We start from the raw sequence: 14,652 nt of genomic DNA on the forward strand, positions 1-14,652 counted from the left end.
ATACTATTTGTAATGAAAATAATGATTTTTTTATATTACTTTTCGTTATATATTGATATTCCTATTACTTATTTATAATTCGCTGTTATTCATGCAGTTTTGAAAATACGTAAAGCATGACTGGACACTTGGAAAAAATAGGTCTTGGCAATTGTAACTGATCAATGACAGGCGTTTAAATATCGACTAGGCAAGCGTGGAAAAAGGCAAACCGTCTGTAACCGAAAGCAGGGCGGAAACAAACGAGGCTAGGGGGATGAGAGTTATCTCGCATCCTGCGGGAGCTATTCGTCCCTTTCCAGTTCCCCGTTTTCTCACCGACGTGAAATCCACAGCTGAACTTTGCATCCGGCCCTGATAAGGGAACCGGAAGTCTTTCAGGGATCCGGTAACGCGTTCGCTTCTTACGTTCACTGATTATTATCGACTGCGCCGGATTGTCCTCGAGACAGTTTCTTCCAGCCCCAATATTGCGGGAAAATCATCAGGGAAATGAGCCATGAACGAGGATTTTCCCAAGTTCAAAATGTAGAATCTATCGTTCGTACGTCAGATTTTATCTACTACTACTTATAAAAATTGAATTTAGAAAATTTATACAAGCCAGTCCAAATATATTTAACCCCTTGACATACAAATTAAATGGAACTTTACATACAAATTAAATGGAATAAATGACGAGTCAAACTCGTCATTGTATGTCAAGGGGTTAATAATGAAGCATCGGATAAAACATGATGAATTATTTCCGGTCAACGCTTTCAAGTTTTCTGACGACTGACCGAGAATATATCACAGGAGGAGGAAGAACTATATAAAACGATTTGCCGGAATGAAATATCCGAGTCGAATATCCGATAGCCGGCTCTTGGCGAGTTATGAAAGTCTTAAAAGGAGGAAATAAAGATATGCTGATGATCATAAAACCATTTCGAGATATTAGGGCTTTGTAACCACGTCCCGAGGTAGATTTTTATTAAACTCTTGCCAGGGCGTCTAGTGGCTCCTTCCGTTTCTCTCTTTCTTTAAAAGATGATCTTTTGCATCACCGACGATATTGCCCCGCTTAACGAGAAGTAGAAACTTGCTCGCCAACACCAGGCAATGAAATACCTTCGAAGATTATGCAATTCCCATTTAAGAATTCTTATCATGCGGCGATCTTAATTCGTTTGATAAATATTAATGAAAAACTTTAATCCCGTTCAATTATATTTTAGCCAAAACAAATTTCATTATAATATCATTTCTAGAAGCTATATTTTAAATGACAGGTTCAGAAAGAATTGTGACAGTCAGACACTCAACACAGAGAATTGAGAAAACTGATTTAAACTTTGTGGTACGTTCGCTTGAACGAGGCGGTTCGTCGAAACTGGTCGGTCAATTTGTATTTCCGAGCTCGCTTAAATAAGGAAAGAGTGTTCGCGCTCGGAAAGAATCACTGCGCTCGCCGCAACGGACGTGGAAAAATTCGCACTATAAATGAATTCGAAGGGCCCATCAATATGACAAACAAAGCGTTCACACTTCGTACGATGTCCTTTATGTATCAACGTGATGACGTAAGGCAATTTTTATCAGAATACTTTTTGAAAAATGTAAACAATTAAAAGATTTAGTAAAATTGTATTCTAACGTAATGTACATCATCCTATATTTTTTCTATTAAAACTGTTATTGTGAATTGTAAGAAAAATTATACTACTACTCTCTAATGAGGATTAATATAAAAACGAGAAACTGTTTCGTACTCCGAATTAAGGAAATTCGTTTAGTACGAGACCGTGGCTCGCGTAAAACGAATAACGTTGGGAAAGATTGTAAAAAAGCCTGGTGAACGTTCTAGAGGACTCGTTAAGAGTTCGTGAAGGGCCCTCCCGAGAATTTCGTACCGCGAATCGTCATAGCAGACGACGACGACGACGACGGCGTCGTCTGGAATGGGCGGAGAGACAGAGGGACAAATGGTCCTCGAATCTCTCTCGGAATCGCGAAACCCGCGAGCCGGCCCATTAACGTTGAATGAACTGACACTCACCTTTCTTCTCGCCGAAAAAGTCCGCGTCGACGCGCGCCAACCAGAACAGAACGAGTATCACCGATTGCAATCTGGAATCAAACGTATCCTTCTGTTAATTTAGGTGATCACTCAAGCTAGACTAATAAATTAATATCGATTTTATAAAAACGTCTTAAGAAAATGAATCATAATTAGTTTAAATATAAAATTGTATTTTTCCTATGAATCTTATCTGATAAAAAATAATACTCTTAATAATTCATACTGTCCGTTTAAAAATTGATTTATAATATTTAAAAAAATTTCAGATGCAGAGAATTGGAAAAAACTACGCTATTACAACTTTTCTCATAAGTATCCTATTATTTCCTAGAAATAGCCGAGGACTAAAAAAAACCAGGGAGATCTCTTTTCATACCGTCTGCTACATCCATCGCCGCTGCCTCTTTAGGTCCAACAATGGCTAGCATCGAGGCAGGTAAGTGGCCGGGTAAAAATGGATGATAACGGTGAAATGATAACGATTAAAACGAGACCGGGCAGACGTCGTTACGCCAGCTGGGATCTTACTAAAGAAACGACGATTCGAAACGCTCGCGCGTTGTTCCCGTGAAAAACAATAAGGAGGTCGATCTCCTGAGGACCTTTTAAGGCTGCCGCGGGAGGGAAAATTGGGTTTTGCCCTGGAACCCGTTTCGTTAATGCGATCCCGCCACGGAAAAAGAGCCAGAAAGGTGTTGGAAATTTGCCCTGGGAAAACGGCCACTGTATACAACGAACTTATTTAGCCAAAGTGCCCGTCGTAAAAAATACGAACTAGCGACTTTATGAATAAAATCAGCGCTCCTTGATGATCCGCAGACAAATAAGAATTAGTACAATGAAACTAAACATGTAAGAATTGTGAAATTTAAAGAGAGGTAATAATGTCAATTAGACACATAAAATTCGTAATAATGTGTGTACGAATGTCGATAAGAGAATAGGACTAAACAATGCTTACGAATACGATTATGAACTCTTCTAGAAGACGTTTTACGTAAAATGGATGGGAGAACACGATGGCGTAAAACCGTGATCCTAAAACGTAGAGACCGTGAAAGCTTTTAAAAGCTTAGTTCCAAGAAACAGCATTTTTTAACACAAGAAACGTCAAATGTAAGCACTGTATACACTCCCTACGAATAGAAGATGCTTGAATGCGGATGCTTCGTAAGAATGCGGGTTGAAAGGTTAACAGAGAAAAACAAATGAAAAATGTTTAAATTAGATTTCATGAAATTCTTGAGAATCTGCTTACGAATTGTATGAACAATTACTCGTTCATGAATTGATTAATCAAAATAATTTTCGTTGACAATGCATTTTTAAATATTACACAATATTAAGAATTAAAAATAATTAAGAAGAAAAAAGAATATAAAGAATTTTAATATTATTAATAAGTATTCGTGTGTATATAAATATATAAGAATACGCAGGTTACTTCTCACGGGTCGGGGTCAGTGGGTCATCAGGAATCCGTTTGAAAAGTGTGACACTGCATTTGCATCTGTCGCGTGGGCGATTGCCAGTGAACAGTTCACGATCGTGATTCACAATCGAGAATTCTCTGGCCTTGCGTAACTCCTCGGCCTGTGTACTTACGTACATACACGTGTAGCCGTGCCCCGCGGATTTCGATTTCCGTTTGCCAAGGTCGTTGCACTCGGCTATTGTTATACCTTCAACGCGAGTCGATCCGAGCAAACGAAAATGAAATCTTGCCTGCGCTGAGATTCGTTTCGGGAAAAGTTATTTCAGTAGTGATCCACGTACGAACGTAGAAATTCTATTCAGGTTTTGAAAGCATTGGAATTGTGAGAATAGAAAGTTTGAATTTCATTTACATAATTCATTCAATCCTTTTTATAACTTCGTACCAACAATTATGTTTACAGGTACGTATCGCATATTTCTTTGAAGAATGGCTTTCACTGATAAGAATTTCGTAAAGGTATCTCTGAGATACTTTTGCCAGAATCTAGAATACGAAGGATTCGACTGAATGCGAGAAATGTGAGTCGTGCATTTCTGACACGCCTACCGGTGTATAAAATTCACGCTAGAATGATTCGTTGAACGATGTCGTACCAGCACGGATAGATGGGAATGTATTGAACATGAATGACAATCAGATTTCTATACCGGCGTATAGTTTTCGCCTGTGTCACAAATGTCAATGCTCCGATAATGAATGCGTTCACGATGCTAAAGCTGGATATACGGCGTAATTTATAGCATTCACCAAATTCAGAAATTATATTAGAAATGTATAAGGCGAGTCAAACGAATGACAAATAATATGAAGCAAATGTGAAATAATTATAGTGAGCAAATAACGGTGGCAATAAAAAGATTTCTCAAGACTCATCCCTGAAAAAAAATACATTTACTTCCAAGTAATCATAAATTATGCTCATTTGTAAATGTCACTATTCATTGATCTTATACTCAGTTTTTTTCATTCCCATTAAGATCTGCGGGTTTCTTTGAATGAGCTCCGATTTTAAACTTGTGACATCATCCAGTTATTTCTCGAGAGAAAAGGAGAATAAATCTCAATTAAACGGAAACAGAAAAAATAAACTGCAATGATAAAACTTGTAATCAGCTAAACCACAAAACGTACGCGTAATTCCCATAAGGAAAAGTTTTCAACGACGTTTATTTATGAACTAATTTAATTGGTGGTTTCCTTGTTTGATGTTTAGACTCTATACGATTGCATGCATATTGTATTTTATGAATTTACATTATTTATCTATGAATCTTATCAACCATGTCATTCTTAATGTATTTTATTCCTCATGAAGGCGTTTTCAAGTCTTTAATTTAAACAAGCAATGTTTCTATTTCTTATTTAAAATAAATAAAATTATCTTAATGACTTAAATACAATATACATATATGATTTAAATTCTTTTCGTATTTCTACCACGTCTTAAACACTTTTTTAAATATAAAAAGCCATGTACAAAGCTGAATCGCTTTTGAGCGGCAAGGTTAACATTCAAAAGTAAAAAGCAGAGGACGGGACCGTATGTCGAGCCACAACGTGGACGAATGACGACACTCCATTAACCCAGTGGCCCAAGGAACGATCTAAAGCGGAATTAAAAGAACAGGGAAAGAAGCCGCGATGCGAGGAGAATCCGGAGACCGGCACGTGTAACCGGGTGCCACGGCGTTGGAATAATTAAGCGCGGCGCCTCGAGTGGCGACGTTGTCGACGACGCTGTCGTCGTCGACGACGCTTAAGTGGTGCTCGTTAATGAATAGATGCACCGGAGAGGACGCGTCCCGGTGAGAGCTGGCGGGATCCACGGGATACTACGGTAAACAGAGGATCCCACTGACCGCCATTCGGAAACGACGTTCGCAGATATCTAATCTTGCCTTCATAATCAACGTTTCAGGTGCATTGTGTTAAAAAAAATAAATAGTCTTTCTTCATTTGAGAAATATCAATTATTTCCAATGAATATTTAATCTAATTCATTCAGTATGATTATAGCGTATAGAATTGTGACCAGAATGTCATCTGTAATTATGTTGTACAGATAAATCATAAAATCATAAAAGTGTGGAATACTGAATTTTTTCTGTCTCTTCGTGTATTTTGTGTACTTCAAAAATATAATTGACAGTATCAAAAATCATATGCAGTTGAATTAATATTCTCAAATACAATAAAATAAGGAAGTTTAAATATGCGTATGACGTATTCAGTACAATTCATAAGACTGCTAATTTTAACCATTGACTAGCCTCTTCTTATCACAGTTACATAAATCTTTCCTAGACGTACCATTCCCTCTGATCTGAACTCTAAACCCGGATAAATGTATGTATCCGAAAGCTATATACCACGTAACTCCACAGGACGTTGGCTATCCCCTATATATCCCACATTTTTTCCCCCGTTCTCCCATTAACCTCGCCTTGTCTTCTGTCGAATTTCCCTCCGGCGGCGGTTTAATTAACAGCGTCGTATATCATCCCGCGTGTGCATACGCACGCGGAAGGGAACGGAAGGAACGCCGGCCAGTGTCGTCGGTTTGTATGTATTTCATCGGGTTTTTTGCCATCGGTGACACACGTGGGCCACGCGGAATCTCGAAGACCCGGAACGACGGAAAATAGAGGAGCGAATTTATTCCTGTACGAAGGGAAGAAGTTCGCGGAGCTCCGCTAACCGCTGCCGAAACGGGAAGACAAGGTTCCTGTGTATAATTAAAACGTCTTTATTCTTGGCCACCGACCCGACATTCTTTTTTACGATCCTTCTCAGACATTTGAGCCCCATTTTCGTTTCGCATACTAAAATTGTACAACCTTTACTTATAATCTAATTAAAAATGTTTGTAAAGTAACACATTCGTGAAACATCATTTTTATAAATACAGCATTTGTTTTTTATACATATCTTCTTTTTTTAATAATGAGAGAATGAAACAGATTTGTGTAATTTATTCGAACTTTTAAAAAATAATGCTGTTGTAAATAAAATGCATCATCACTTAGGAGATAACAAGATTACCACAAGATTGCAGTGACTCGCACAGGCGATAACTTAATCCATGGTGACTGATAGGAAATATGCATTACACCGTGAAACTGTAGCCGACGATGTTAGGTTGTCCGGTTCGAATAGCGCAACTATTATGTATTTAACTTGTTAAAGTGACTTCTCGGGACCAGTTTTCAGTCGGTAATAACCGTTTACGCGAGTTTCTGTACAGGGCCTGTGTCTCTCTGTGTACACGGATGTATGTATAACATGAAAATCTTGTTAAGCTATAATAAATAAAAAGCCTCGACGATTGACAAGCAGAATCTGTCTCGCGAATGGTTATTACTGTATTTTGCATCTTGCAAATATAATTAATCCTTTCCTCAATTATTCTTCCTAAAGAAGAATTTATAATTTACTATATATATTAAAAAATATATAAAATATAGTAAATATAACTAATTATAATTCTCAGACATGTTTTGGTAGAAAAATTGAAAGTTAGGATGTGGTATATTCGAGTATTCTTCGTCCTAACGAAAGTAGAGTTAAAATTCTTTATATCCCCTAAGAGAAAAATGATTTTCATATTCGCCCACTAATAAGTTTGTCGAATTCTTAGGCACGTTTTGTGTACAAGATTGAGTTATCGTGTACTATCTAAAATGAAATTACTATCCTATTAAAGATTCTGTCTAAAGAAAAATTTAGTTAAAATATTCCTTAATATTTTTAGGAGAAAGCTGTATTCTTTCGTCATTCGCTAATAAATAAATTAACCTTTAGACTTGTTTTGTTTATAAAATTGCATTATTAGGTACTATCTAAAATGAAATTGCTATTTTATCGAAGATTCTGTGTGTAAAAAAAGAACTGGAGTTAAAATAGTCTGTCTTAATTGCCAGGCGCGTGTCCTTTCATGCGTCTCCATTCATTAACGTCCGCCGAGGGTCGTATGCCGTAATCCGCAGACGAGGAGCATCGACGACGCTCATCGATCGGAGCTTGTTGCTCCCTGCGTTCTACAACGAGTAAGAGAACACTGCCAAGTACAGTCCCCCGACTATAGAATCAAGTATAAAAACATTTTTCTGAACTTTTCGCTTCAGGGCAAAAATAAAAAATATTAGCAAATCTACATTGACACATCTAATAAATTGCCTCACTGGTTTAAAAATTCACAAACGTAATACTAAAATAACTAAAATGATTTCCAGGTGTTTAATATTCATCTAAATTCCTTCAAGATTGCAAATTGTAAAAAAACATTGGGTTTAGTTTGAACGAAGGACTAGAGACTGTGCCTCAGCTAGAGAATTTTCATCTCGTTTTCCTTTCTTTGCGTCGGACCGTGTCGGACAATGTTTCCCGGTTACGACAGCGTTGCGTCCCAAGATTATCCTCGCGCGCTCAGAAAATGCCGTTCAGGGTTTATGAGAGATTACAGCTCATGGTTTGCGAGCCTTCGTTTGAAGCAGAATGTTGAAAAATTGCAGATGAAGTATTGAAGAATTACTGCTACCACGAATTAAACGACATCGTTTTTCTATTGAAATTTTTAATGAACGAAATCAAATTCTGTGTTAAAATACTTCCCGTTCTTCTCATACTCTATAAATACAATAGTTTTTTAGAAAAATAAGAAGGAAGTTGTTAGCGCACTGAGTGTCGCAATATTAACTAGAGTTTAATTAGAATCTCACGCAAAACTATGCTTTCCTATTACACACATATCCGGTCGTATTATCACGCCATGGACGGAAGTCGTACTCTGGCTAAACCCGTTAAGTAGAAAACTGTGGGCATAAAATCCCACTAGGCCAAAGTAACTTTAATCTCGTGGTAATTACTTTCTTTGACCCAGCCGGGATCCCTTAAAATTCATGAAACCGAGAAAATTTTCTGCAACGAAATATCAGTCGTCGAAATGTACACGCGTACATATAGAGAGAAAAAGAATCAATAGAAAACTTAATTATCTTCGTGGATTTATTTCTTACTTTTATATTTGAAAAAATTAAACTAAATTACAGAAACTATATCGAATTTCATTACATTTATGTAGCAAAGTTTCACTGACCTACATCATGAAATAGTATTAGTATTACTATATATTATGTAATTTCAATCTATATCAAACTTCACTGAGAGTCTTAATGGAAGCATTCATTGAACTCCATATTAAATGTTCACAGAATATTGCATTGCAATGGGTAAATTATTTTAGAAGAAATCCACAACTTGATAGCATCTGGGAATACTTAATTTTTGCTTAGAAAAAATAATTTCTCATTATTCCAGTAATTACGAACATCAATGGAAATGTTTTACATAAATATTTGTAAACGAAACTTAAAACGAAAATGAAATTCCAACGACTTTTGCTTGTAACGCTAATAGAAACACGTAATTCTATCCGAACATTATTTAGTCGGCTCTTAAGGATAAAAAGAAAGTTGTCAATGGTGTTAATAGCGTCTTCGGGCACGTGCGCGTGCTATTCGAAATAAACGCCAAGTTAGCGGGTTCATTTGTGGTCGCACGGCAGGTGCGTTACTACCGAGGCGCGAGCTACATCGTTTTCCACGATTGCAACGCTTTGAACCTAATTTATCGCGGCACGCGAGAGGCGATTGCGCCTCGTTTCCTGCGCGCCGGAGGAAACCGTATGAATTACTTTTATTTCCCTCGTCTGTGGCATCGAGATTTATGACACCTGTCTCTTCCGTGGAAAAACAAAATTTACCCTCCCCCCTTCAAGTAGAATTAATGAACACGTTTGATTGAATTCGTGGAACCATCGAAATCAATCTTTGTTCAAAATTGTTAAATCCACAAAAATGGTTAATCGAAGTTGAATGTAATTAAATTAACATAATGAAATTATTTAATTAATCAGGGAAGAATATATGTACAATGTTAAACAATTATTTAAATAAAATGTTTAATAAAAATTAAATTATTTTTGAAATATGTTTCATACACTTGCAGCTATCTTATTCTGTCTGCTAATGGGAAAACTTATGAGCATCAAAGGACGTGTGGTGGTATTTGAAGAGAGCAGTCTTGACAGAAAGTTGACCAAAGCGACGGGGACCGGGTTAAAACTTTTCAGAGTCTCTTTTTACGTAGCAGTAAAACTTCTGCGCGGTATACCTCGCGGATGTTTAACATCCGACTAGAACCTCCAGTGAAATTAACACCACAAGGAACATTAGAAATATGGCGAATAAAAGAGCAACAAATAAATTTAGAAGCAACAGTTATGTAAATAATTTTTTCTAAATTAAGAGCATTTTAAATATTCTTGAAATTCTCAGTTGGAAGAAAAATTATGAGATCTGCATTGATTTAATATTAATATATGCAAATATGTGGTAATATAAATATTGTATGGTAATAACAAGTGAAAAATGATTGTCATCAAATTGCAATTCTAGTCGTGAAACTATTATATAACAGTTTATGCTAACGTCTTTGATCACTCAAAATTCCATGGATTAAGCTCCATCAATGCTTCAACTCAAACTTCCCTTTAATAGTCATCGTTAACATAATCTCCAGTTCGACTCAATTACTTAAGCATTAAACTCGAATTCAATCTAAATGTAATTACAGATCAAACGTATAATCAATAGAGCTAGCGTGTGCTGTAATATTAAACAACAACCCAAAAGTTAATTAATTCTAATCGTTTTGTTACTGTATTGATTTTATATGTAATATTACTCATATTATTTCTTCCCCTAATAAATTGATCTTGAATACTACTTCAATTTTTCAAACGAGACGTCTAAATCTTCTGAGAATAAAAATTTTAATTTCGATGAAATGCTCGACGGAGATTATCGTGTCAACCGACTAATGGAATTTCTGGGACGAAGTAATTGGGAATTTCGGAATGGATCCTAAGGACGACATTGGAAGAAGGTTGGTAATCAATCAGATTATCAAATTTTATGAAGAAATACATTTCACCTAGACCAGACTTTTTAGTAATAACTCGAAAATATTGAAAGCACGTGTCGACAAGTTTACGTTTGCAAAATCAGGCATTTAAAAATAAAATGTGCATTTGCACACTTTTACAACGCGTCATGAATATTTATGGGAAATTTTTGAATGAATTTTTCATTCCTTCCTCCAAGAGTTGTTAACAAATTCCATTTCCAATTTCACGAACCGCGGTTACCTCCAGTTCCTACAAGTAATATCGGCATCAATTTTTCTTTCAGAAGCGAAGTTTCATCCCAAACAATAACCTTGCCTGGAAAATAAAATATCCGAGGAGATATTGTTGAAAGTTTTGACGTAACATGGTCCATCCTTCTATTATTCATGTGACACACATCCTCTTTATGAATAATAAAATATTTTAGTTAACTTTTTGATACAATGTTCATGATTTTGTTAAAATAAAATAAATAATACTTTGCTAATGTATAATGCTTTCTAATTTGAATCTCTGACTAGAAGTATAAATGCTTTAGATACTTGTAACCACTGCAACATAGATTTGTACGTCGAATTACAGTTACATTACCGGCGAGTAATCGGAATAGCAATAATCTAGTGCTATTATGATGCATTATCGGAGAACGAACGATTAAAATCGAGAACTGTCTCTCGCGAAGAGCGCGCAATCCGTGTTTGAATGCGCACGGTTGAACGCGCTCTATAGAAATGAACAGGCGGTAATATTTCTGTGTTGCAATTGTAGTTGCGTCACGATGTGTTAATTGCGGCAGTGGTACGAACGGTAAAATGTAGTATCCGAGAAATGATTTTTATGCTGATCGCATTGTGGAAACGCGAAGTAAATGGCAATGCTCGAGCGGAATGCTCAAGTACCAGTAGTAATAGTAATTTCCTACGACGGTCTCACGGTGATTCTTATGTTATTCAGGTATGAATGATACTGAACGTACTAATGTGCAATTTATCAATTTGTAATGGAAACTGCATTTATAAATGGCACGTAGTGTACATATCTGTCTTACAAGAATTCCGATTTTATATTTATGCTTCCTTATAAACAAATGTAAAAGTATCACAATTTTATGAATAAACAATCTCGTTTTTACTTTGAACTATAAATATTCAGAGTTTGATCGCTGCGTTGAAAAGTGTTTACCGAATCGCGTCAGCCACAAGATTTCACATAACACAGGGGGGGACTCGGAACGCGCGGCGGGCAGACAAAAAGAATCCGCAGTTATAATCGGGAAATATTGTTTGACGAGGGTCGAGGCGTGAAAACGGGCGGCTGTTTGGAATAACGTTTAACCGGTGCGCAAAGCCGTTATCGCGCTTACCCGTTAGATCTAATTTTCTCGGCTCGAGCGCCGGTCTGTTTTCATTTTCGAATTTAATCCCCGGACCCGAACGGCGACGAACATTGCAGTCACGAAAACCGTGAAACGAATCAATAATTCGGTGGGTTTTCGATTCTCCGGGAAAACCCTTAGCTATCGGGTGAACTGACGCCGCGGATGTAGCGTAGATATAGACACCGTCGGTCGGAGAAAACGATGGAAAAGTTCCATACGAGTCGGTCGCCGCACGGGAATAAATTATTCTTTCCCTTTCAGAAAGCTTCGTCGAGCCAGCAGCAGCAGTAGCAGCAACGCGAGCGCCGCTCTTTTCTATCAATTTTACAGTGAACTGCGCCGGGAGAACCATTCTTTTGAAACTGTAATTGCTGCCGTAAATACGAACGCTTCTTCGACATTTGTATATACAGAATTCTTAACACGGGAAACAGGAATTTTTCAAATATTTCCGAAACACGGTGCCGCCGCACTTTCCTAAGGACAACGAGCGCTATTCGAGAACTTATAATTGCGCGAGAACGAAGGAAACGGCGAGGAGGGCGAAACTACTATGAGAGAAATAAAAAGAGTGGTACAAGACATTAGGATGATAATGGATGAGCCGACTATTCGTGTATGAAACCGAGGAAGAGTGTCACGACGTGTCCGTGGACTTCGTTCACGGTTCCGCGTTGTAGAACAGCGCGCAACACGGTATTCCACGGGTCTTTCTCTCTCTCGTTCTGTTAAAACTGCCGGTGGTGGCACACACGTGTACCGAATGCGGGCGGACTCGTAAATACTCCACGCGGATTAACACGCGGCCGTCACGTGGCACGCGTGTTCCCACCCTCACCATCTCACTCCATCGCTTTCACACCCTTTCCCTCTCTGTTTGCTTTTTCTCTCGCCTCCTCTTCGGTTCGACGAGCTAGTAGGGTGGCCATCCGGAGAATTCCAAAAAGAGAGCAACGGCCACCGTGAGTTACGTCCTGGAAACAGATAACGCGACAAGTGGCGAGAGCCGCCACGGAATTTTTCTTGGTCACTCAGATCAGAGAGTAAATTTTTCACACCCATCAATCGTTAAGACGACATTACCAAATTTAATTGTCTAATCACCTGCCTCACAGATGTTGTCTCTGTGTTAAGAATTCTAAGAACCTGTGCTTAATACTTCACTCAGAATTTTTAAAAGCATTTCCTACTGTGCCTTTAATGAGAAAGTTAAAGAGAAGTTTGCAAGAGCAAAGATTTGCATGAATACAGTTTGAGAAGTTTGCATGGGTTCGATAGACTCGCCGTTTCTTGAACAGTAATTAACGTAGTTGCGAACAGTTTGTTTCTAAGCTACTAGTTCAAAGAGTTATGTATAAATAATGAAAAGAATTACTGATTCCACTTTTGCTTTAAATTCAAAAAGCGACTGAGGGATTTGTGACAATTTAATCAGAAATAAAATAAACTGACTAAAAATTATACTCGATTATGATTTATGACTTGCATGTTTAGTATCATGCTTAATAAATTATGGCTAATTCAGATGGATCATTTATAAATAATGAAAAGAATTACTGATTTTATTTTTATATTAAATTCAAAATCTAACGAAGAGATTCGTGACAATTTAATCAGAAACAAAATAAACTCGATTGTATTCAATTATGAATTGCATGCTTAGTATAATACTTTGATCCAATGTTATAGATAAATTATGGCTGATTCAGGTCAATCAATCCAGAATAAATCGGCTTCGCGAAATTCCATAAGCGGTTCAGTGAAACTTCCAGCATATAAGCTGAGCTCATTGTACGATATATTCGCAACGTGGTTGACCGAATTTAAAATAGAGGATAGGTAATCCAGTTCTAAATAAAACCAATCGAATATGGAAGTAATAACCGTTCGTTCATATCGTTGCCAATGATGACAACCTTGTGGAATACTGAATAAATGTCACACTATTCCAATCCGATTAAATAATGCACATACCATTCATCCTCGTTTCGTTCCCCCAACGTGTTCCAATATTTTAGTAACGGAGTATCATCGCAGCAGGACTAAAAAAGACTTTCTTTAGAACGTGAAAGCTATTTTAAAGAACTCCTTTCAAATATTTAATTTATCCTTCACAATCCGCCGTTGTCTGCGAGCAATAAATACTATTTATTAAAGAACATTATTTTTAGATTTCAAACGTAGCAGTAAAAATTCGAGGAAATGATTGTTTATACAATAAAAAATGTCGAAAACTTGAAACACGTATGGCACATAGTTTATTTCATCAGATTGAAACGGTCGTTGCTAAAAGCATACGTCCTGATTGAAATACAGCCACACATTAAGCGGCTTGCAGCGAAGCAAAATAACGACGAGAACAAATTCGACGAAACAATATTCGAAACTCTCTAGAAGACGAAACGAGTATTACAAGTGTAAGAGTAATCAACGGCACGCGACAGCATCCGTAAATGCGATTTCGAGGTCAACGACCAGAAGAATGAGGAAAGAACGTTTCCTTGGTTCCATTCATGGCAGCCCGCGTAAATAAAGACCGTCTAACGCTCGTGAAACCAATTTTCCTGCAGACAAACGACCATTGGTCTCTCGACCAACGAAATCTCGTTATCGAATAGCAGCGAGGATTTTCTTTCATTTTTCTGAATTTGGACATCGTTGAGAAATAATAAAATTTTCGTGATTTCGAAGAAAAAGCAGTTTCTTACATTTCCGTGCAGGAAAAAAAGAGCATTTGGTATTAG

General features: G+C 37.3%; 1 protein-coding gene across 7 annotated transcripts in view; it reads right to left on the reverse strand.

Annotated features, from left to right (window-relative positions):
• Positions 1-14,652, reverse strand: part of Mp (collagen XV/XVIII-type protein multiplexin) — a 224,789-nt gene that overhangs the window by 207,687 nt on the left and 2,450 nt on the right. For all 7 annotated transcript variants that reach the window (XM_026814041.1, XM_026814040.1, XM_026814039.1 and 4 more), the window contains exon 2: positions 2,042-2,112. In XM_026814041.1, the coding sequence (XP_026669842.1) occupies positions 2,042-2,112 (71 nt within the window). The remainder of the gene's footprint in view (positions 1-2,041; positions 2,113-14,652) is intronic.

Source organism: Ceratina calcarata, unplaced genomic scaffold (genome assembly GCF_001652005.2).
Source record: "Ceratina calcarata isolate Rehan_Ccalc_2016 unplaced genomic scaffold, ASM165200v1 scaffold363.2, whole genome shotgun sequence".
NCBI lineage: Eukaryota > Metazoa > Arthropoda > Insecta > Hymenoptera > Apidae > Ceratina > Ceratina calcarata.